This window comes from Xenopus laevis, chromosome 9_10L (genome assembly GCF_017654675.1).
Source record: "Xenopus laevis strain J_2021 chromosome 9_10L, Xenopus_laevis_v10.1, whole genome shotgun sequence".
NCBI classification, from domain to species: domain Eukaryota; kingdom Metazoa; phylum Chordata; class Amphibia; order Anura; family Pipidae; genus Xenopus; species Xenopus laevis.
The window spans coordinates 76,664,374-76,688,279 of NC_054387.1; the positions used below are offsets into that span (position 1 = coordinate 76,664,374).

Here is a 23,906-nt window from a genome sequence, read left to right on the forward strand (position 1 = left end):
TGGAATAAGGGCTGTTACGAGTAGTAGACTAACTACATGCATTAGTTAGGAAAGCTGAAGAAATTAGGTGTTCACGGTGCAAAGTGAAACAGACAATAGGTTCATTGTTTGGTGAAATGTCCCTGGCTTCTCCCTGAGGGTTTTCTAACTGTTTTAATGGCTGATAACTGCTATTTCACGCACTGTTATTCCTTATGTACTGCTAAGGAGGAATGGCTGTGATGGAAACAATTGCTCTTGTAAGACTGTGCCTTTTTTGTTGAATAGTGTGTTAAATTAGTACTTACAAACAAGATCTAAACCCTCCAAAAGAAACAGATCTGCTGCACCTCTACTTCTCTGAAAGAGACAGTCAACAATTTATTACAGATGCAAGAAATTTCACCATTTAAAATGCTGCTTACCAGTACTTATGTATGTCAGTCACCTTGCTGTTAATGATGATTATGTAGTTCTGACTTTAAGATACTCACTTAAATGACACATAAGAAGGGAGGGTATACTGTTGTTTAGATCTGTGAAAAACTGTATTTACAGCTTCCAGTTTCACATTCAGGAACAATGAACATGGAGCCAGATATATACAGATCAAGGGGAAAAATTGAGAAAAGTTATATTGAACAATATTGCTGTACAAATACAACCCTAATGTTGCTGAACTTCAGCACCCAGCATGCTTTAATCTTTGATAATATCTTTAAATATGTTGGGCAGGCTACAAAGTGTAGGCAGCAGAGGCACGTGCCTTGGGCACAACTGAAGGGGGTGCTAGGACCATATGCACATGCCTCTGCTGCTTTTTATACCAGTGCTGCCGCTGTATCCTGACATGGGGGGGCAGATAGGCTAGGTAGGAGGACAGATCAGGATATGAGCACCCTTGCCTAGGATGCAAGTACCTCTTGATGGATGTGATGTTGGGATTTACAGCATTATTTACGATTACGATTGCAATTGCACTTGCAAGGGCTAGTGCTGTCTAGACATGCCCCATACATTTCTGTATAGTTGTACTAAGCATCAATGTGCCTACACAGTCTGTTATGATGAAATCTTTTCAGGAGATTACTTTAAAAAAATTCGGGATTCATAAGATGTGTGTTTTTTCACAATTTTATCAAGACTTTTCCTGAATCTAATTTTCCAAGTTATGTTATTAATAAATAGAGGTAGAAATCAAAAATAAATAAGGTAAAATTGTGGATGGTCGAGTTTGTTTCATTGAAATTATGAGAAAAATTTGAGTATATTTTAGTAGATAACCCCTTTATGTTGTCCCTGGGATTCCTGATGGTTATCATTGTGGCAATACGCCTGAAACCCATATTGCAGTTCCCATGGGGGTTAAGGGGACATTCTATGGAAATGTGCTACAAGTGAGTTTCTTATGCTTTTTTACTGTACATGTCAGTATCACTTTAAGCCCTTTCTTGGGGGTGCCCATTTGAAATAATTTCTTAGCAAAATGGGTTGAGGCAAAGCTCCACATTATACCATAATTCCAGACAAGCGATGCATATGCCGATAGCCTCAACATGCATCAATAATCAATTATACTTGTTACAACGATATATCTCATTATGGAAATACAGTACATAAACTGACAAGTTTGAGCAAAAACAGCCGAATTAATGATCAGAATGCTCGACCTTTGCTATGTAAATGTGTGCAAACTCATTATGCATGCGAAATGAGACAATTAGAAGGAGAGAGTTGGCTAATGATATAATGGTGAGAAATTGGGGCCCAGTGATTGAATGGTGGGAATTCGAATGATTTTGGTACATCACTATGGTCTTTGTGCTAAATGAAAATCATCTCGTATTTATGTAGCCAATCAGGCCGTTTGAGCACTTCAAATCAATTTAATCATCTCTCCAAAAACCTCTTTTAAAGACTAGTTAGAATTCATGAGAGGCTTGCAATGAATTCAGACACCATTGTGAACTAATAGGTTTTTTGTAGGGAACAGAGGCTCCATGTATAAACAAGCATAAAGCAGAACCAGAGTGATGACTGAGAAGAAATATCCATTCCACAGGTGACCTTCACCCCATTTTTTCCCATATTGCTGCATAATTTGAAGTTAAAGTACATGCAAGGGGTCATTTACCATTCTGGACCTCTAAAAGGTACACAATTACACCCCGTAGTGCTCAGTTCAAAATTCACTTATACCTTGGTCATCAAGCACCCTGTCCTTAGCACCTGCCAGTACAGGGCTCCTTTGCATCCTGCACCCACTGGCAATCCCTAACGTGCATATCTGAAAACAGGCATCACTGTGTTTATAGAGGAAGTGCAGATCTTTGCTATTCTGGAGCACAAGGAACTGTGCCCAATTTGATATCACAACATCCAGCAGCTTCTGGCTTCTTCTAAGTGGATTATAACACAGTAGAATGATTCTGAGCTTGTAGCCTGCCTGAGAAACCACAACTGTTCAGACAGGGCTAAAGACATCATACTTTCTAATTGTCTTGAACTGTGGAGGTTTATTGGGATATTTATGGGTTGTTGGGTGAATTGGGAACATTTCTCTTTATAAAAGGGCCGGTATGGGGATCAGCAGCGTGACCTAAAATGTTAGGTATGTCTAAACTGCAGGCTGAGCCAGTAATACCATTACAAGCTACACGAAAAATATAATACTTTCAATAGACAAAGACAAAGGGGCAACACAAAATGATGCCAGAGAGAAAAACAGCTGTATTCTGCATCAAATATAAAATATGAGGTTTAAGGTTCTCCATTAGTTCTTGACATATTGCTGCAATGTAATTGCAGTAATTGTCCTTTCCACCTTAATTTGATTTGTGTAAACTTACTGTAGTAAAACAGACAGTTTAGACAGCTAAATTATAGTATTTGAATACACAACCCTACCTAAATGGTTCTTAAATTATTTCTGATTTTATTAAAATTGGGTCAGAATAGGTCCACTGGCTCTGTCAGTGCCTGTATTGGCTGGCATGATTGGGTTGAGGGCTCACTGGACAGCAGAATCAGTGGGGAATTTTCTTTTGCAGCATAGAAAGATTTAAAGGTCACTCAGGACAAGCAATTAGAATATGTCTCTGCAGAGCCAACAATGTGATTTTGGCTGGGGGTTTTGTGAGAAGAATACATATTAGGAAGTTATCGCAGACTAGTTCACTTCTTGCCTGTATTATGTCATAATGTGATGCGAGCATGTACAGGTCATGCCTGGCTTGAATAACACAGACGTAGGAACACCACGATCTCTAACTTATTAATCAGAGGCTCCAGTTCAGCGCAACCTGCTGCTTTTGATTTTGTAAATCCTATTGGATATGCATCTGCACCCACTGCAGCTAAAAGTTCTTAAACTGGAGCTTTTGACTTTTAAATTGCTTTGCAGCTGTTTAAAGGGTTTTTAGTTCCAGTTTAATTCTCTATTAGTCCCGGTTAGGCGTACTTTTATAATCCATCAGTACAGAGCTTCTGCACACATAACAGATATACACTGAAGATACATATTACCACCTGCTTTCCCAAATGCCCCAGTCTGTGTCTGTAACGGTTGTATACACAGTTCGTGGTCCTTTAATCTTGTTCATCTACGTGCAGCATTTCCTACTTGGCCGAATCCTCCTGCCTGGCCGAACTGGATTCTAATTTGCATATGCAAATTAGGGATGGGAAGACAAATCACGTCACTTTTTGTCACAAAACTAGTTTTTTCCACTCTTTCCCTTCCAGTCCCTAATTTGCAAATTAAGATTCAGATTAGGTTTGGTATTCGGCTGAATCTTTCATGAAGGATATGGCATAATCCCAAATGGTGAATTTGGTGCATCCCTAGTATAAAGTAATAGGAAATGTGATCAAATTATTGCTTTCTTCCTTCTGTCAGTTTTGTTTTACTGTATGGACAGAGCATTCTGGCTACAGGTAACAGGGCTGAAACTTGGGGTAGGCAGAAGAGACACATGCCTATTGCACAACGGTGGGGGTACACCTGTCTGGGTGAAAACCCAGGTAATCCGAGACTCTGAAGTGAAATCACCGTTTGGCACATTATCCTCTTGTGATGTCACCAACCGGCCCACTAAATGTCACTACTCTGCCTGACACCACCCACGGCCATCCCAGACATTGCCTGTCCTTTCACCCTGCCCAGATTTTCCCAGCTCAAAGGGTAGCAACCCTAGGTGGAGGGCACAAAGCAGGTAACTCTGCTTCCTGCTTCCCCCGAATTTTGACCCTTTTGTACCTCGTCACCACCCCATCTAGTTACCACTCTGTCTCATTCCTCTCCCAATCCTCTTGTTACTGCTCCAACACCCTTCCCTTGTTGTGTAGTGAGGTATCAGGGCATAGGGGAAATTTATTGTGGCGGGAAGTAGAAGTTATGGTATGAGCTAAGGATCCTGCCTTGGGCAACAATCAGCCTTCAACCCGGCCCTTTTTTTCTTTTAAAGGACAACAAAAGGAAAATTTACAGGGAATGCCAATCTATTTGGCACCCTCCACTGTGATCACTAACCAGGGACCCCAAGCTGGCGCTCCTCTTCGCCACCACCTTATTCTATTTTCCCCAGCATCTGTTGTGTCCCCCTGTACCAGCGCATACACAGTACAGGTATGGGATCTGTTATCCAGAAACCCATTATCCAGAAAGCTTCATATTACGGAATGGCTGTCTCCCATAGACTCCATTTTAGCCAAATAATCCAAATTTTGCAAAAATATTTCCTTTTTCTTTATAACAATTAAACAGTAAATTGTACTTGATCCAAACTAAGATATAATTAATTCGTATTGGATGTAAAACCAGCCTATTGGGTTTATTTAATGTTTACATGATTTTCTAGTAGATTTAAAGTATGAAGATCCAAATTACAGAAAGATCCGTTATCCAGAAACCCGCAGGTCCCAAGCATTCTGGATAACAGGTCCCGTACCTGTACAGTATTTTCTCTGACTTTACTATAGTTCAAGTGTGAGCCCAGGATGGCACAAGGGATCAGTGGCACTGCAAATGTCCTTTAACACAGCATGTGAAAACATATAAAATATTTGAGTAATGCTTAACTGTTTACATTGAGTTATGTAAAAACAATATTGAGAAAGTACAAGGAAATTATTATACAAAGAGAATATAGCTGTGAATCTAAATGGGGAATATATTCATCTGGTTACTGTACATTTTTCTTTGCTATTTATCTTGGGGATTACTGTCATATCTATTTAACATATTTGAGAAAAAGCTGCCATGCTCTTTTCCATTGCCTTATAAAGCTTGTCTAAGAAATAAATGCATCGATTAGTTGGTTTTACTACTCCCAGATGTGCACTGATAGAACATTCTTCTACAGATCAGACTAACTGACATAGCAGGATAAAGACCTTTTTTGGCTTATGGCACATGCAGCATATTCTAAGAGGTGACAGGCAGCATCGCCAATGCTTAACAGGCATATTTCTGTCAGCAGAGAATGCTTTGTGTGCCATTAGCCATAAAAAATAGCCTGCTACACTCAGAAATTGTGATCTTCTTATACAATTTCAAAAGGGATCATTCTAAGGTCCTCAAAGGATTTTGTTGTATGATTTTCAGAAGACTCACAAATATTAAACCAATAAATAAAAGGCTACTCTGTATTATAGAAAGATCATAGATTCATCTGACGATGTATCAGACCTCCAATACCAAAATGTAGAAGCATAAATAAGATCACATATACTTAACTTAAAGGGTTTACTATGGCCCAAATTTATGCCATTAAATCCTGCTGCAGTGGATCTTAAAATCTAAATTTTTTTCATTTGCGCATACATATACACTAAGGTAAATTTCATCAGGACCCAATTAAATAAAAGCATTGATTCCTAAACTGAGGGAGTGGTACCCCTGGGGTTCTAGATCAGTGGTTGGAGGGGATTAGTTTGAAGGTCTAGTGACTGAGTGACATCTGTGACTGAGCACTTACTTGTTGGTCTATATATTGTTGTATCTATGGTTGAATAACTGATACAGCAACATTTTACACAGTATATCTTTAACTTTAGGAGTTTTTCACCAAAGGTTTGACTTACCAAAAACAGATGGACAACTACTGAATTACTGTACAGTGAGTTTGTGAGATTGGACAGTAGAAGGAAATTGGAACACTTGGAGAAAACCCACAAAAACAAAAGGAATACATAAAAACTCTGTGTATGGTGTCCTGGGCAACAAGGCAGTGATCCTATTCTAAATCTTTATAGCCTGGTTGTACAATACATACCGAATGAACACCGAATGACATTAGTAAGGTAAATACACAAAGAGGAAACATTGGGCAGTCTAGTACTTTATAGCAAACTAGATTGAGTGTCATTTATTTAGTGCAGATCCATCCATTCAACTAAATTCTCCATTTGTATATGCATAATTCCAGTGTTTATGAACACTGTTAGGAAAGTTGTCTGTGACACTAGGCTGTCTCTTGGGACAGCTATACAGTAACAAGAACAGAGCTGTCCCTAGTATACTATTAGAGGTTCCCTTTCAAAAAGATACCTGCTCTAGATCAGACATAGCTAAGTGGCAGCTATAGGTGTCTGGAATGAGATATAAAGATTGTGGTAAAAAACATCTCAAGAAAGGATGAGATTCAATTTAATCATACTTTTTATGTTGGAGAGAGGTAAAAAACAGAGAATATCCACTGTTGGGCCTTAGGTATACATAGGTTGTGTGTCTTGGACACACATTTTAGGGAATTGGATACATTAAGCTCTGAATTACCCTGGGTGGCAACTACTGGTTGAGCATTGGTGATATGGACTCTCCTTTCAGATGGGCCCTTGTAGTACTGTTGGAGGAAGGATTAACCACACTTAAGTCACACACAGAACTTGTTTTCACAAATAACTTGGAAACCAGTAGTTCTTAAATCAATTGAAAGCTTTTTAATGATGGAATAGCTTTATAATCACCTTAGTGGGTGCTGATATGATGGTACAGACATCAACCACTTCACAGTTACTTCAAATGCCTTCATCTATCAGATGTTACTCTTTCTTTTGAGCTGTAGTGTTCACAACACCCCAGAGGTAATACTCACTGCTTTGATAAAGCAATCTCCAGCATTAGTGATCCTTCTCTCCAAAAATCTCCTATCCCTGAGTCTAACCACTTGAGTCCTATTACTGGCAGCATTGACATTGCAGGGTACTAACCCTTCCTGGTCTCCTTGTTTGAGCCTCTGGCTGTTCTGCGAATTACCTTGATCCTACCTCTCACTTCTAGAGTGAGCTATTATAAATTAAATATTTTTGTAGTTAATGTATTAATAATGATAATTATTAACATTGTACTGGCAATGTAAATGTTAGAAAACATTGAATTCTGGCAAAATTCTGCATTTGCTCTATGGAGGTTTACAGAAAATAACATGTTGCTCTTGAAACTCAAGTTACAAGTTAAACAGCAGTATGGAATAATTGTGAATAATATGATGTTAATTTGCCTTTAAAGGCACCACTAATTAGGGGACATTGTATTTACAAGGCATCTTTATAGGATTTTCCCGTTTGGCTTCTGCAACCATCTGTTCTTTTAAGTGTGATGGTCATGAACATAAAAGGCCATGTCAGAGAATTGATTATAGAATAAAGTGAATGAGAGACGTCAGGCTGACAATATGATGTGCAACAATACATCAGAGGGAAATGGGATATACTGTAATCAGATCCTTTGATTGCTGGGCAGTTTAAGCATATATTAAGCACAACAGTGTTATTGATCTGCCAAACAACCATTCCATTTCATAGTGCAACTTGCTGTAGGCTGGGGCAATGATTTAAAACAAAAGAATACAGTTGGAATGGTTTATGGGAAGGAGTCAGTAATGTCCTGATTGTTGGTGCTGTAAAAGTAGGCTGTAATATGACTAGGAGTTTAAATATCTGAACACTTGTAATTTAGATTAATAACCTTAGCAATAAGCTCTAATGCCCTGCATTTATTTAGTGCACCAGAGAGCACTCACCCTCCATTAAGTACCAGGCAGACGCAAACCCAAGAAGGCCCATAAGAAAAGGCAAGGCTCAGTTGTGTGAGCTGCAGCAAACACTGTGTATACTGTGAGACCTTATACTGAATTAAATTTAATAAATGCAGGTACAATGTTGCTAGAGATGAAGTTATTGGGAGGCTTGCTGTGAATCTGCAAAATACAAGGAGAGGATGGATATCCAAGAATTCGGCAGATGAAATATAAATAAATAATAAATTGAATGGAGGGAGAGAGGGGATTATAGAGAAACTGAATGGAAGTATAAAGAGAAGGAGACAGACACAGTGTGAGCTCCAAGCATTTACATTTTGTGAAAAGGGGAGTCCCCCAAAGGGCCATTTCACACATCAGAAAATTTGGTACAGAGCTAGCTGCAGGGGATACAGATGTGACTGCTACAAGCAGGCAGAATGAATATATCCTCAGAAGTTGTACCTATATGGAGAAGCACTTTGTAATATGCCCTGACTGCTTTTATTTGTGTTTTTGATGTGATGTCATTCTGAGCCTCACAATTACATCAGCAATGGTGTGAATTGTTTGGTGTAGCTTATTCCAAACCAGAGAGATGTCAACTCTTGTCTGTGTTCCAAAAATCCTTTTAAAACCCCTTTGCCTGTGATGCTAAAAATGACATTCAGTTTATCAGCTCAATACAAGTTTCAGCCCTGGATGGCTCCGTAAGGTGAGTTGTTGATACAAAATGAAAAGAATAGTTATGTCTAAGCTGCTTATACCTAAAGCACCTTTGAAAGGACCTGTGGCATTATCCCATTGAAAGGGATTAGATCCTCCATAAATATCTCAGCTGTTTGTTTGTCATCTCTCAACGTGGGATCTCATTTACTAACCTGGGTGTTAGAGGATTGCTATTACCTTTAATAATCAAGATAAGCAATGAATCTGAGCCATTATCTTCCTACAAACCTATTGTAAGTACAGGGCAAACTCTCTGCATTGTGTGCGACAGCTTCATACTGAATTACTATTAGAAATTGGGTGGCGAAAACAAGGGGAATGTTCTGCCCCATGTAGTAGTTGAAGGCAGGATGAGACAGACAGGTAGATGGTAACAGCTGGGCACCACTGCAAAAATAGCATTTATATCAGTGTGGAACCCTGCGAATCTGGGGCTTCAGAAAATTATAACCTAAAGTTTGACAAATCTGTAAATATATATAAATCCTTATTTTTTTGTGTTGCAGAAATATCGACAGTATATGGCGAGCTTTCTGGCTCCACCCTATGGTGTTCTGGAAACCGGATCTAATGACAGTAAGTGAAAAAGTCTCAAAGTTCTGCTTGTAATCCAGTGTATGTGCTATTTAGTTCCACTTAATGGGCATATAAAACCCCAAAATTAAAGTGACATAAATTTAGTGTGCCCCTCTGAGCACTTTTGCAATGTAATTCATATTCTAATTTTAGTGGTGTCTGAGATATTAGTTTTAGATTCCTAATGCTAAACTTTCGGCTGAGCAGCTCTTTCTGCAATTCAGAATGTCAAGCGACCCTAATTGACTCTATGCTGTCTACTTAGTGAGATAAACTTAGGGTCACTGGCATTCTGACCCTGAAAGAGAGCTGTTGCGTTAAAAGCCTTTTAAGAACAGTCAAAAACTGTTATATATCAGAAGTTGCAAGATAAAATCGAAAATTTATATACATTGCGCACAAGTTCATATTAATTATTTTTTCGGTTTAGATCAACTTTAAAGGGATACTGTCATGGGAAAAAATTTTTTTCAAAATGAATCAGTTAATAGTGCTGATCCAGCAGAATTCTGCAATGAAATCCATTTCTCAAAAGAGCAAACAGATTTTTTTATATTCAATTTTGAAATCTGACATGGGGCTAGACATATTGTCAATTTCCCAGCTGCCCCTGGTCATGTGACTTGTGCTCTGATAAACTTCAATCACTCTTTACTGCTGTACAGCAAGCTGGAGTGATATCACCCCCTTCCCCCCCCCCCCCGCCAGCAGCCAAACAAAAGAACAATGGGAAGGTAACTAGATAACAGCTTCCTAACACAAGATAACAGCTGCCTGGTAGATCTAAGAACAACACTCAATAGAAAAAACGCATGTCCCACTGAGACTCCTTCAGTTACATTGAGAAGGAAAAACAGCAGCCTGCCAGAAAGCATTTCTCTCCTAAAGTTCAGGCACAAGTCACATGACCAGGGGCAGCTGGGAAATTGACAAAATGTCTAGCCCCATGTCAGATTTCAAAATTGAATATAAAAAAATCTGTTTGCTCTTTTGAGAAATGGATTTCAGTGCAGAAGTCTGCTGGAGTAACACTATTAACTGGTGCATTTTGAAAAAAACATGTTTTCCGATGACAGGATCCCTTTAACATAGTGGTAACAAGTTAGTTAAACTGCCAAACTTGCCCCAGTGCAATAACTTATAGCAACCCATTAAAGATCTGCCTCTTGTTACCTATAGTAAACTGCTGACACCTAATTCTGATTGGTTGATTTGGATTACTACAGTAATTTTCTTAGTATCAGCAAATAAAGTTCACTAGAGGTCATTTAAACTTTAAACATTGCAATTTGCTTATGGGTAATGTATTATAGACAGTATGGTTATTAGTATAGATTAGTATTGTTTTATGGCGAGAAACTTGGTTTCTTGTAGTTAATGAATATGTTTGGAGGGTACAGGATGATCCAAACATCTATGCCACTCGCTGAAATAATGCCCATGCTAGTATCTAGATTTAGGCAAGAAAATTAACAAAACAGAATAGTCGTAATACTCCAAATCTGAATTTTGGACCCTTTTAAAAAAAAAACCTGTTTATTTATTACCTGAAACTGGTTATAGAAAGTTAAAGTTCAACATAGGAAGATGTGGTGCATAAAACAGTGGTGCAGATTATGGATATTGGAATAAAAGATGGTATTTCTATTGGTTCAACTACCCATAAAAATATGCAAGAGAATTGTGGCTATGTGTTAAGGAAAAAAGAATGCAAAAGTACAGTGGTATGTTGCAACATTTAAAAGGGAACAAAACGATTTGGCCTATGATTAAGGGAGTTGCTCCCGAAACGCGTCAGGTAACTAGATGTTGGTTTGTGACCTGTTTCAATAAACCACCCTTCTAATTTTACCAGAGTGCCGCCTTTCCATCCTTTTTTGCAATAAGATTTAAAAGGGTTCCTATATATGAAGATAAGCTTGTTAAACAGTATTTAAACTAAAAATTATATTTCATGAAAGAGATGCACAGAAACCATTACAAACATTTTCCTAATTACACAACAATGCAGATCCATGGAAAAATCTTTAGCAGTATAAAACAGCAAATAAATATCTTAAAAATAAAAATTAACGTAACTTGCAAAAGTGCTTAGAGAACCGGGTTGGCACCCAGTTGATATTTTACTGGCCCACCCAGTTTAGACCTGATCTGTCTCAATCTTACCCATTTTCTTTTTCATTTAGTCCAGAATCTGCCCACGTCCAGCCCATTACATAACCACTTTGCCCCTTTATGTTCCATGTCCTTGCATCACCCCCTACCACAGAAGGGCCAGTACAAACATTTAAAAAAGGTGGCAACCCTATCAGAGATGCACTCTTTTATTTAAATTGATTTCTCTTGTTTATTTAAATTGATGTTTGGGGTTTAGATCTCCTTCAAATCATGTTGAAAATGCATTAGCATTGAAAATAGCATGGCATCGGGATTATACAGAAGCATTACGAAGCATTTATTGTTTTTAAATCCATACAGGGGCATAACTACAGAGGAAGCAGACCCTGTGGCTGCAGGGGGCACAGGAGTGTAGGGGGCCCTGAAAAGTGTAATTAATGAGGAATTTCAAAATGTCTTGGTAGAATAGGTCCATTTACCAATGCTTTGGGGCCCGAAATTGAATTTGCTGTGGGGCCAAGTAACATGTAGTTAGACCACTGAATCCATAATTAGTGTATTAAAGTTCTGCAACATAAAGTTGCCTAAGCAGGAATCCGGAATTACGGGACTAATGTACATTGCCCAGTCTATAATACTGGAATTATACTACTGGAATGCTTATTTATCTCGTTTTTTTCTTTTTTTGTAGGACTGTCAGACAAAGAAAATATGAATAGTGCTTTGGGACCAGGATCCAAAAACTGTAATAAGGTAAAGGTAATGTGACAGAATTGAAATTAAATGTATGCAGTATGTGCTAATAAAGTACATTATTAGCATGTATTTCTCTATCTATGAGCTTCTGTCAAATCATTCCCACCTTTATGATTGCTTGGTGTTATTCTTTATCCAGCCAACTTTGCTTTGTGCTATACTGAATGTTCTCTTAATTACTCCTATGTATTTTTAGTTATCCTTAATTACTTTTAAAACTTTGGTAGTTGGAATTTTGTATTATAAATATATTGTTGCAGATATATTAGAGTTAACACATTGCCATACTTTTTTTGCTCAAGACACTATCATATGCATCAACACATATAATAACAAACCTAGCCAACTATGTGGTTGCATGGTGCAGCACATATTTTCCCTTTAAAGGGGACCTGTCACCCAAACAAAAATTAAATATATTATTATAAGTCCTATTTTATCACATTAGTCAAGCAAAATTAACTTTAACTACACTAAATAAATTATATGAATCTTGTTTCCTTCAGTCTGGGAATTCATAATTATAGCAAGCAGGCAGGAGCCATTTTGTGGACACTGTTATTAAGGCAAGCCTTGCATCATCTCAGAATCTTGTTTGTTCACCAGAATGGGGAACCCGAAGTCCATCCCAATGCCCTGGCTACTAATGATGTGCAGGCCGGCCCGATATCCGCGGATCAGGTGGGTTCGGGCCGACCTCGCACCCCCCTTTCCTGGTCGCGGGCAGGTTGAGTCTTCTACAAATGGTAGCTTCCGACTTATAGACGCGTGCATGCTCGCCCTGCCCCCTTTTGTGATCTCATTGGCGGGGTGGCGCGGGTCTATAAAAGTAGCCCAGAAATCGCGCTCAGGCGGTGCACAGGGGAAGGGGTGGCGGGTTGGTGTGGGATGGGAAAAACTCAACCCACACATCACTACTGGCTACACAATTCAATAGTGAAGAGAACAGGGGAATGTGTAATAGTGAAGAGAACAGGGGAATGTGTGGAGTGCAGTGACAAAGTCAGTGAAATGCTGAATGGAAAGTGTCAGTAATTGTCTGCCCCGCCTCTATGCCTAAGGCATAGAGGAGGGCAGACAATATTTGATTGACAGCTGAGATTTTTAAATGAGCTTACAGCAGCTATGAATGCTTTAATACAAAAATAGAAATTGGATTTCATGTTTAAGTTGAAAAGAACTTTTATTATATAGCTTTTTGTGTCTGGGTGAATGGCCCACTTTAAGGTCAGGTCTTCAAGAATGACAGTTTATTTCCTTGTTCTTATATCCTGTTTATTGTCATATCCCCTTATCCCTTCTTATTTATGGTCTTATACCCTTTTTATTCCCTTATTCCTTTTTAGCTGTTTAATCCAGTATTCCCTGTTTATTCCGTTATCCCTAATTCCCTGTATATTCTGTTATACCTTATTCTCTGTTTGTGCTTAAAGGAGAATTCAACCCTTAACTAAAAAAAACCCTACCCTAAGTAGACCCCCCCCTCCACCCTCCCAGCCTAGTTGCTAACCCGGGGAAATGCCCCTAACTATTTACTTACCCCTCAGTGCAGATTCGGGGATCGCAGTTCACGGCAGCCATCTTCCAGGCCAAAGTAGAAACAGACCCAAAGCCATTAGCCCGTACTTTCTCTGAAATCCCCTAAATTTGTGATTATCCCATTGCATTTAAAACAAGCACATATATATACAATTATATACAGGACTGTGACACTGGGCTCTAGAGCAAGATTAGTACTATATCTATTTATTTATAAAGCTTGCAAATCCTTCAGTCAGATAATCCATTAGTCCTGGGCCAGACAATGGAGCAGATGCTCTTCTGCTCCTGGTCAGCCTGCACTCGGAAGCATTGTTTCCGCTTGGGTACAGAAAGATGCAGCAGTTTTCAGTGGAGAAGTGCAACATTTTGCGCTGAAGTCCACCCCGCACTTGAAAGGGCAAGGAGAAGCAGCAGGGCAACATCCTTTGGCCATAGCCTTAGGTCACAGTGGCGAAATGAGCAAGACATTTTTTCTGTAGAATCAGATCTGTATTAACAGATCAATAATGTTATGATCACAAGGCTTTTATTTTATATTGTATGGCGACAAGGTACTCCATCATCTCTTCGTCCTCTCTGCTCAGTCATACCATCTGCCCCCTCCATCTCTATTGCTTTTATCATTGTCTCCTTCTATTCACTGTAATCCCTAGCAAATACCAAGGACATCAACCTTGCAATAAGATCTACTCTGCATGCCCTCCAACATAGAACTTAGTTTAGGGACTTAGTGGATTATCTTGCCATTTTCCTCTCTGCCATTTTTAGTTTCTGGCACTGTATACCAAAAATACACTGTATACCAATAATACCTAACAGAATATGATTACTATATTTTTTCTAAGCAGTAGCCAAATAAAAGGGATTAATGGACCCCTTCACCCAGTGGATTATCCCTATACCTATTTACTGGTGAGGTGTAACATTGTAAATAAATGTTTGAAAACTCCCAAATGCACTAAAGCAAGCCTTCAGGAATGAAATAATCCATCTTCACAAAATTGCCATCGCCCCTTACATAATTTATCAATAAATGGAAAATATATATTCAGTATATTTTCATCAATATATAAACAGCGGGAATCAAAGCATTCAAGCATTTCCATCATTACCACTGACCTGATATGGACTGTAAAAAGCAACAATAAATAAATACGAATCACATTAATGTTCATGTGACTACACTTCCTTGTAGATGTTCTATTGAACATCATAATGTCATAAGAACATCATAACTAGGGGCTAAACATCAGTAAATGCTGCAATAGTCATTTCCCTACAACTCAGGACTAGATATTATACCATCTCCTGCTAGGATAACATACAGATAAAGAAAAATGAAGATGATTTATTTATAAGATTCTTTAAACTAATTAGATATTAGAGGCTTATTTAGTTAAGGGTTGTTTTACTTTAAATGAGAGGATGGTTTTGAATGTATGTGTTGAGTGCTTTTGAAAAGAGCAAAGCATGAACCCTTTTGGCATAGAGCCATATGAAAGGGCAAGATAATCCGAAAAAAATTCTGCTTTTGATATCTCATGTTTTCTTATATTACAAAAGTATAAATACATATTCTAAAGTATACTCAGGGTCTTTTGTCTGGACAAAGTTAACTACACGTGTATCAAACAAAACAAATCTATGATTGTTTCTATTGCTTTATGTGTTTTGGTGGAGAATGCAGGCAATTAAGGGAGGTAACTGTGTAAGATCATATGGCCTTAACAGATGATCAAGACTAGTGAATTTGATGGGGGGGGGGGTCTCAGACTTACAAAATACACAAAACACACAAAAAATACAGTATATTTGATATTTTTTATTCAGCCTCTTAAGTATGCACTAAAAGCTAAGATATTGTATACAGCTTTCAAAGAGACTGCAGATAAGGGGCCATTGTACTTTGCGCTACTTTTAAAAGTGCTGATGGATGAGCACATCACTGTTTTGCTCATGCAAAACATATACTGGAGCATATTTATCAAAACCAAAATCTGTTAAAATGTGCCAGAAATATAAATATCAATGTGACTCAAATTTACCAACAATGTAACAGATTTTCCGCAAATAAATGGCTTTTCACATTCAGCAGAAGCTGTTTAGAGAATGGCTCTGACTCTGAGAGTAGAAAAGTATTTTAAGCAGAGTGCTTTACGGATTCAATACAAAAAGCCAAAAAGAATTCTCTCTCAAGACACGGGCTGTTTAATTAAAGATCGAACTGCAGATTCCAAAAAGATTCATAGCTTTCCAATCATTCTTTCTCGCTAACAAATTGGCATTTTATATCAAAGTCGAGAGATGTTATAATTCTTGTAATCGTCTTTTTCAGTGAGTATCAATATTCAGCATAGTTTAGCAGCAGCACTGAATGCTAACGCTTATATTAGTTGTTAATTCTTGATTCAAATCTTATGTGGGATATAATGTTTGCAATTAGGGGTAAAAGCTAAATTGCAATTAGGGATGCAAGAAAAAAAGCCCATTGACTCCAATGCAGATAGCATGAGAAAAAATGCCCATTAAATTCAATATATTTGGCGAAAGAGAAAAATGCAAGAAAAACAGCTTATAGACACCAATGCATGTGGTACAAGAATAAAACACAAGAGAAAACAACCATTGTCTCCAACTGCATTTGGCAGGAGAAAGAATGGCAATTGACTCCAATGCATTTAGCACATTTTTCTGAGATTTCTTGAATTTTTTAGGAAAGCAAAATGGGGCAATTTCGTTCATTGCTAATGACAATAGATATTTTCTGTGCTGAAATGCATTGCGCTAAAAAATAAAAGCAGCAATACCTCTGCATGTTTCTATTATTTTTTATTTCTATTATATTTATGTAATTTTGTGTGTGAGAGTTGGGAATGATAAACTCTTCATCATTCATACGAGTAGGAATTGTGAATGCCAGGGTTGAGGCCTCTTCTTATTTCCTTGTAATGTTAATTTCATACAGTATTGGGAGCTGGTGCACGTCCCTACATAGAGGGGTACAGGGTCAGACTGGGCCGGAAAAACCCGGTGGGCCCCTGGTTCTTGTGGGCCCCACTGGCCCGGATCGCACCCACATCCGCGATACGAAGGCTTCTTAATGCAAAAACATTGCACGTACCGGCGCATGCACACTCATCATTCATTAGAGTAGGAATTGTGAATGCCAGGGTTGAGGCCTCTTCTTATTTCCTTGTAATGTTAATTTCATACAGTATTGGGAGATGGTGCACATCCCTACATAGAGGGGTACAGGGTCGGACCCACACCCACATCCGTGATACGAAGGCTTCTTAATGCAAAAAACATTGCGTGTGCCGGCACATGCACACTCATGCGACTCGCCGGCAAGCTCAAACAGCACGTGGCCCCTGCACACACACGTGACACACCGGCGCAGCAGGGGCCCCCCAGTCTGACTCTGGAGGGGTACAAACTGTAAAGGACTGTGATCAATATTTATTGACTGTCTGAGCCTTCCAAAGGTTATACCCTTTCCCCAGATTCTGGGAATAAGCCACATGACAGATATATGCTCCAACACCAAGGTAGCCATGGTAAACAAATTCCCAATTTTCAGGTTGGGCTTGCAGTTTTAGCAGGAATCCATGAAGTCATTCTTTCAAATGTTCCCTTAATGGACCCCCCTGGTCAGTGCTCTAGGCATTCTAGGTGGGCTAGGCCAGTATTAATTATAAAAGTAATATATGTATTTTGTTATAATAACATCATCATCATTTATTTATATAGCGCTGTCAAGATACGCAGTAAACATGTTATAAAGATGTGCTATAGCATGTTATATCAGCTTTGTCCAAAGTTTTGCTTGCTCTTTTTAGGGCATATTTATGAGCAATTTCCTTGATTAAGAGTTTGACATTACATATTCTCTATGTGTCTTTCTGTGAACATTAGGTCTGGACAAATACAGCTGGTTATAAATTCTTCTGGTGGATATTAATCTCAGGCAGTCATGCTTTCACTGTAAGCCTAAGGCTGTCTGACTCAAAATTCAGCACCAAAAATGCCACTGGATACAGTAGATAGCCATCATCATATTATGTTGCTGCCTTTTGGCAGGTGGAAGTATAGACTATAGAACTATAAAAACTAAAGAATGAACTCAAATTGAGATCAGATGTTGTGTTTCCTTACAGTATATGTAAATATTATATGATTTCTGATTTAATTCATACCGGAAAATTCCACATCAGCTCTAATCATTATTTTTATTTTCCTTCATTTCTTTTTATACATAATTTAAGAATGTTAATGCTTTGGAATGCTTTCTTACTTTTAAGGTTCTGTTAAACCCACACTTGATTTTTTTCCGCTTGTTTTGTTCCATTTAGATTTACTAGTTGTTTATGCTTTAGTTTGCTCAATTCTAATTTTTTTTTGTTTGTTTTCATGTTTGTTTCTGTTTATTTTGGTTCTGTCTTATTTTTCAGACCCCCCTCATTGAAAACCAAATCCCGATACGTCCAGCTAAAACCATTACAGAGGTAATGGGATTTCGCCAAGTGGTGAAGGTGCATAATAATTTCAAAGTTAACTTTTTAATAATAAAAACCAAAAAGTACTTTTAGTCAAGGCCATACTGGATTATGCTATTTACTAGCAAGGCCAAGGGGCCAAGCCAAGCTTAAAGCCAAGATCCCCCTCACTGGTGACATGATTATTACTTGCTGTATCTTGTTTATCAACCCAAAAGGCCCACCAGTACCATGTCACTTTGCAAAGTTCAGTTATAGAAGTACAATGATCGTAAAAACAAGGCCTAACTAGGCATGAGTAGCTCAAGAACAAAAATGTCTATGTACTACAACAGCCGGTTCAAAGCCCTGACCTCAGTTTATTTAAAAATGCCAAGAGATGACCATGGACACAAATGTGCTAAAATAAAAGCAAAGTCTCAATTCTCTGATGACTAATGTATGTGTAAGTGCACACATTGTTGTTAACACAGTACACATTGGGGTGCTGCAAGTTATGGCATCTCCACTGTGCAAATTTTGACTGCAATTTGCACACAGAGACGCACACAGTTAGTATGCATTTTGATGCATTGTGATCAATGGCGTCATACATAGGTAACTTAGAATGTGATGCACTGATGCTGGAATAATGGAGAAAAACTAAGACTTTTGCAACATTGTTTAAAAAGTAACAACCAGGCGTTTAGCAAATAACTTTAAAAGCACTGAACAAATTTATTAAATGTATATTGGAAAGTTGCTTAGAATTATGTTTTCTTTTATTAGGCAATTCTATATTTTGGTGTTGACATGTCCTTTAAGGACAAAGCACATGCAGGGCCACTCCTGCCATGACGCAAGGTGAGAATCTTACCTCAGGCAGCATGGAGTGGGCAGTTACTAGGGGCAGCAAAAAGTCGCCTCTGATATCTTTAAGAGCCAAATATCCATTTTTTTTTTTAAATAATCTTTATTCAATTTTCAAAAAAATACAGAAGGCAAAAAAAGGGCAGTAGAAAGAAAGAAAAATTTGACAGTCGGCAATATGACAATTTCCAACAAAATGCAGTATAAACAGATATACACATTACATCAGTACAGAGTCAGCACAAATATCCATTTTTTGTCATGAAAATTGGCTCTGCTAGTTCAACGGGCACAATAACTCTCACTGCACTAGCGATACGGCACCCCTGGACCCGCTCCAATGCTAAATGTTGAAAACGCGGATCGGGAAGGGGGGCGGTATAGGGGCTGCTACCTCAGGAGGCAGCAACCTCTGAAACTCCACTAAGCACATGCAATATAATACACATCTATCTATTTATTTTACAACATGTTCTGTTTTTCAGTGGTGTAACTAGAAGGTACTGGCCCACAAAAACCTTGGGAAAATTGGCCTCTTTCAGAAATGTATGCAGAAATCTAGCCCCACTTGGCATGTTATACTCTTGGCAACTTGCTTTTCTAGCACAGACATGTACTTTTCCTGCCTACGTGAGTTGTGTCACATTGGATTGACATCAGTAATTTAGCACTGCTCGTCCTACATTAATTTTATGCTTATACCAAGGCCTTTGTATTTTACAGTGTTTCTTTTGGGGGAATTATTAAAATATATATTGGCACAGCTTTAGTTTTACTACACTAGATTTTTTACAGTGTCTTAAATAAAATAATTTACATTTTCCATACACTGCAGGTTCCATCAGAAAGAATACTCAGGGCTGGAAAGATTTTACGGATTGCCATCCTTTCTCGGGCACCCCACATGATTAGAGATCGAAAGTATCATCTTAAAACATACAGGTGAGAAGCCTGCAAGATAAACAATATAAATATCCTAAGGATTTAGTTGAGAGACATATTTTATTTAGCAATTTCTGAATATAGCTGCATTAGTGGCTAAACCGTATTGCATTGTATCTATATATAAGTTTTGTTTGTCCATCCTCCCCTTGTAGAGTAAGCAGCATTGTAGGTTCCCACATGTATCTGTAAATAAAATGATTTTTTTAAAGTTTTAACAACCTGGCAGGAGGTCCTGCTTAAAACCAAATGGGTGGCAATCCCACCCCCTCACTATGATTTGATTAATATATGTACCCTTTATAATGCACATATAGCAATGTAGGATCTATTGGTTACAGTACAAGAGCATCATGGTCTTGGCTCTTGTATGTGCGCCTAACCTAGCCTCATTCATTGGCTACAGCTTACCTTAACATTTTGTAAATAAAGGGGTTTGTTTGTTATGGGCATGCATTGTGGGTAATTGTAAAAACAGAAGTTCAAATTCATTGGGTTAATACAACATTCCTTTGAAAAATTCTTCTGTCAATCACATGGGAGCTCTCTGTCAATCATTGTAACTTTGTGGATTATAAAACAATGTCTTGTTTGTAATAGCCAAGATAAACCATAAATCTTACCCACAATGACCTCCATACCAATACTTACAAGTCACATTCGTAAAGAGGCTAAAGTCTTCATCATCTTCATCTATATACCCTGCTGTGGCCTGACGCTGAGGCCCCATATATATAAAGATTTCCTTCTCTCGACACATTCAACTGTTATTTAGTAACTACAATGTCAAACAGCCGTAGAAATCAAGTGAGATCAAGAAAGGTTTATCACATATTTATTTCTAGTTTCCACTAGTTTATTTCTTTCTAGTTTCCACTAATGAAAATAACTTTTGGCAGAGAACCTCATTAATATCGCAGTACTTATGAACTTACAATAAATGGGTTTGTTTTTGAAAAGTCTGTAATAGAATAGTACAATACATGAAAAACTCTCCAATTTCCACCTAGAGGAACAACCGCAGTCAGTGATCCTGCTATGGGTAGGTAAAACAGTTCTTATACCACTGTATTCCCCAACTAGGCCTTGGAGTGGGGTGATTCGGAGCAAAATTTAGCAATTCATTCCTGGTGGGTCCCTAGACTGTGGTACATTATAAAGGTATCACAGTAGATGAGGTATCACCAGTAGAAATCTTCAGAAGAAACGGCCAAAACCAACCATTTAATGAGCAACAGTCACCTTTTAGATATGGATCAAATGGCTAGATATTACCATGATTTCACTGTGCCAATTTAGTTTTTATGGCTAATACCCCATACCAGATAATATAGTAAATAATGGTGTTTTTTTATGGTGTGTTTGTTTAAAGTACCATTTCTGAATTGGTCTACTAGGAGGAAGTGAACTACAAAGTATGTGGACAGGTTCCACTACATTATTCTTTCTGTTTGTTTAGTATTTCAGTATGGACTTGCAGAGTATAACTTACTAAATCATAGATAAATTCAGGCAGCTTTCAGCCAGCCTTACCAGAGCAGAAAATGCTCATCTGACAACACTGTCTTTGTATAGACCACATTATTATAGCAGTAACCTCTAAAGTCTGTCAGGTCCCTTTGGCAATGAGAAAGGGAAATCACTCTGTAGAACCAGTTACTTCAGGAAAAAGAATATTTCCTATAAAAGCGCCCGCAATCTTCTGTGAGTAATGCTACAAATGCATTCTACCTCACTGAATCTGGAAAACTTTCCCTATAAACGGCAACATTTCCACTTGAACATAACAAAATCTATTTTTCCATAAAAAATTGAAATATTCTTCTCCCTTGCCAGTTCTCATTTGTCTTCATGGTTGCTTACACACCACATTTTGTCAGCAAGCTTGCATGTAATCCAACAACTCGCAATGCCGCTGAACCACAACTGTCAGATTTGCTTCAGGGGTGCTGTTAGTTGTAGTTTAATGGGAAAAGACTGGATAACTTTATTATAAAGAATAATATTCTTAGTGTAAATCATGGTGGCACTTCATCCAGTTAATTACTGGCAGCAATAAGACATACAGAATATTTTTATTGGAAACTCTAATTGTCATCTGAAACACAGAATGATTTTCCACTTATTCAGCAAATGTATTCATTCACATACTGTAGATGCCTGATTTGCCCTTATTTAATTGTTTAACCTTCAGTCCAATTAGAACATACCAGTGTGGTTGTATCTTATTCAGGAATGGTTGATTTTTCTATACATGTGCCACTAGGGGATTTTAGCTAAGCAGGTGTCTTATCAAGGGTGCAATTGTTCAAACTCTCACTGGGGGCCTACATACGGATTCCACTGCAGATGCAGATTCTGCTTATCATATTTTTATACCACTGTATATTGCATCTAACCACTATGGCTTTATGCAGAGAGCTCACTTTCCAACATAACCAAGACACCTATGGGAAATATAATAAAGGGCGATAATGAAAAATCATTGGGCAAAGCAAAGAATTGTGTAAATGCCTTAAAAATATTCTGTCTTTCTAATACTGGAATAGCACATGTAGGGACACAAGTGCCGTTAGTATTAAGGTTTGGTGCAGTTTTATACCAACACATTTATCAAGCTTCCCAAGTCTAGTTCAGGCTTTTATTTTATACTGTTCTTAAACAGCCTTTTGTCCATTTATACATCATTGTATGTTTTGCCTTTAACATTCTAGATAAACTACTGCCCATTTTTTATTTACAGATTTAGTAGAGTATGAAACAGCAAATTGATTACGGGGTGAAAGGCTGCAGATCTGCTGGTATTTCTGAAGGACCCTTTTATCCTTTATCTGAGATGCAGGCAGGAAGTTTCATCCGCTGAAATTCCTGAGAACATCTTAAAATGCTGAACTCAAAGGTCATGCAATTAGTTGTCTTTTTCTGTGTCTTTTCCAGGCAATGCTGTGTTGGAACTGAACTTGTTGACTGGCTCATACAGCAAAGCTCATGCGTTCATTCTCGAACACAAGCAGTGGGAATGTGGCAGGTGCTGCTCGAAGAAGGAGTCTTAAACCATGGTAAAAAAATCAATTTATGCTCTGCTAATAAAATAGTGTTTATTTAAAGGGAACATAAAACTTTTCCTTTTGCGCCTTCTAGCTCTCCAAAGTAGGTGGAGATGCTGACTCTCCAATACTATCTTCCAACACTGCTGGAAATCTTGTAGTCATTGCATGTAGAGTAATTACCATTCATTTGTTTGCTTGACAGTATTACACTGTAACTCACTGCATAATTGGGAGTCCATACAACTGATTATGTCTCTCACAACAGCCAGAGTGATATGCCCTGGTTCCAAAGGCAACCAATAAGGAAAAATGTTTTTATATCAAAAGATATATATCCCAAGGCTTGTATTTAGTAAAAATAATTTATTTATTAGAATTCATGTTTAAAAATTAGATACATACTGACCCCACATGGCCCACCTTACGCGTTTCATACCCTCCGGCAATTAGTCATAGTAGTGCCGGAGGGTACGAAACACGTAAGGTGGGCCATGTGGGGTCAGTATGTATCTAATTTTTAAACATGAATTCTAATAAATAAATTATTTTTACTAAATACAAGCCTTGGGATATATATCTTTTGATATAAAAACATTTTTCAGTATTACACTGTAATCAAACATTAGCAAGAGGGATAAAGTTAGGTAAGTGGATAAACAAACAAAGTGTCGGGTCAAAGTGCAAAAATCTGGTGCAGTCTGACATGTTTTTTTTTTGATTTTGCGACCTGCCTTGCACTTTAAATAACTGCCGCAGGTCTCTGTGCTCTAACATTCAGAATTGCTGTATTCATTATGGGGGGGGCGGGCAGGTTGCACCATTCCAGCACTAGATAGACCACAGACAGA

General features: G+C 38.1%; 1 protein-coding gene across 6 annotated transcripts in view; it reads left to right on the top strand.

Annotated features, from left to right (window-relative positions):
* rapgef4.L (Rap guanine nucleotide exchange factor 4 L homeolog) overlaps positions 1 to 23,906 on the top strand; it is a 153,018-nt gene that overhangs the window by 79,242 nt on the left and 49,870 nt on the right. For 2 of the 6 annotated variants that reach the window (XM_041577497.1, XM_041577500.1), the window contains 5 exons: positions 9,236 to 9,305; positions 12,115 to 12,176; positions 18,173 to 18,253; positions 19,902 to 20,008; positions 22,946 to 23,067. In XM_041577497.1, the coding sequence (XP_041433431.1) occupies positions 9,236 to 9,305; positions 12,115 to 12,176; positions 18,173 to 18,253; positions 19,902 to 20,008; positions 22,946 to 23,067 (442 nt within the window). Of the gene's footprint in view, positions 1 to 8,867; positions 8,963 to 9,235; positions 9,306 to 12,114; positions 12,183 to 18,172; positions 18,254 to 19,901; positions 20,009 to 22,945; positions 23,068 to 23,906 lie in introns of those variants that run through there. The other 4 variants (XM_041577501.1, XM_018235918.2, XM_041577498.1 and 1 more) reach the window with 4 other exon arrangements.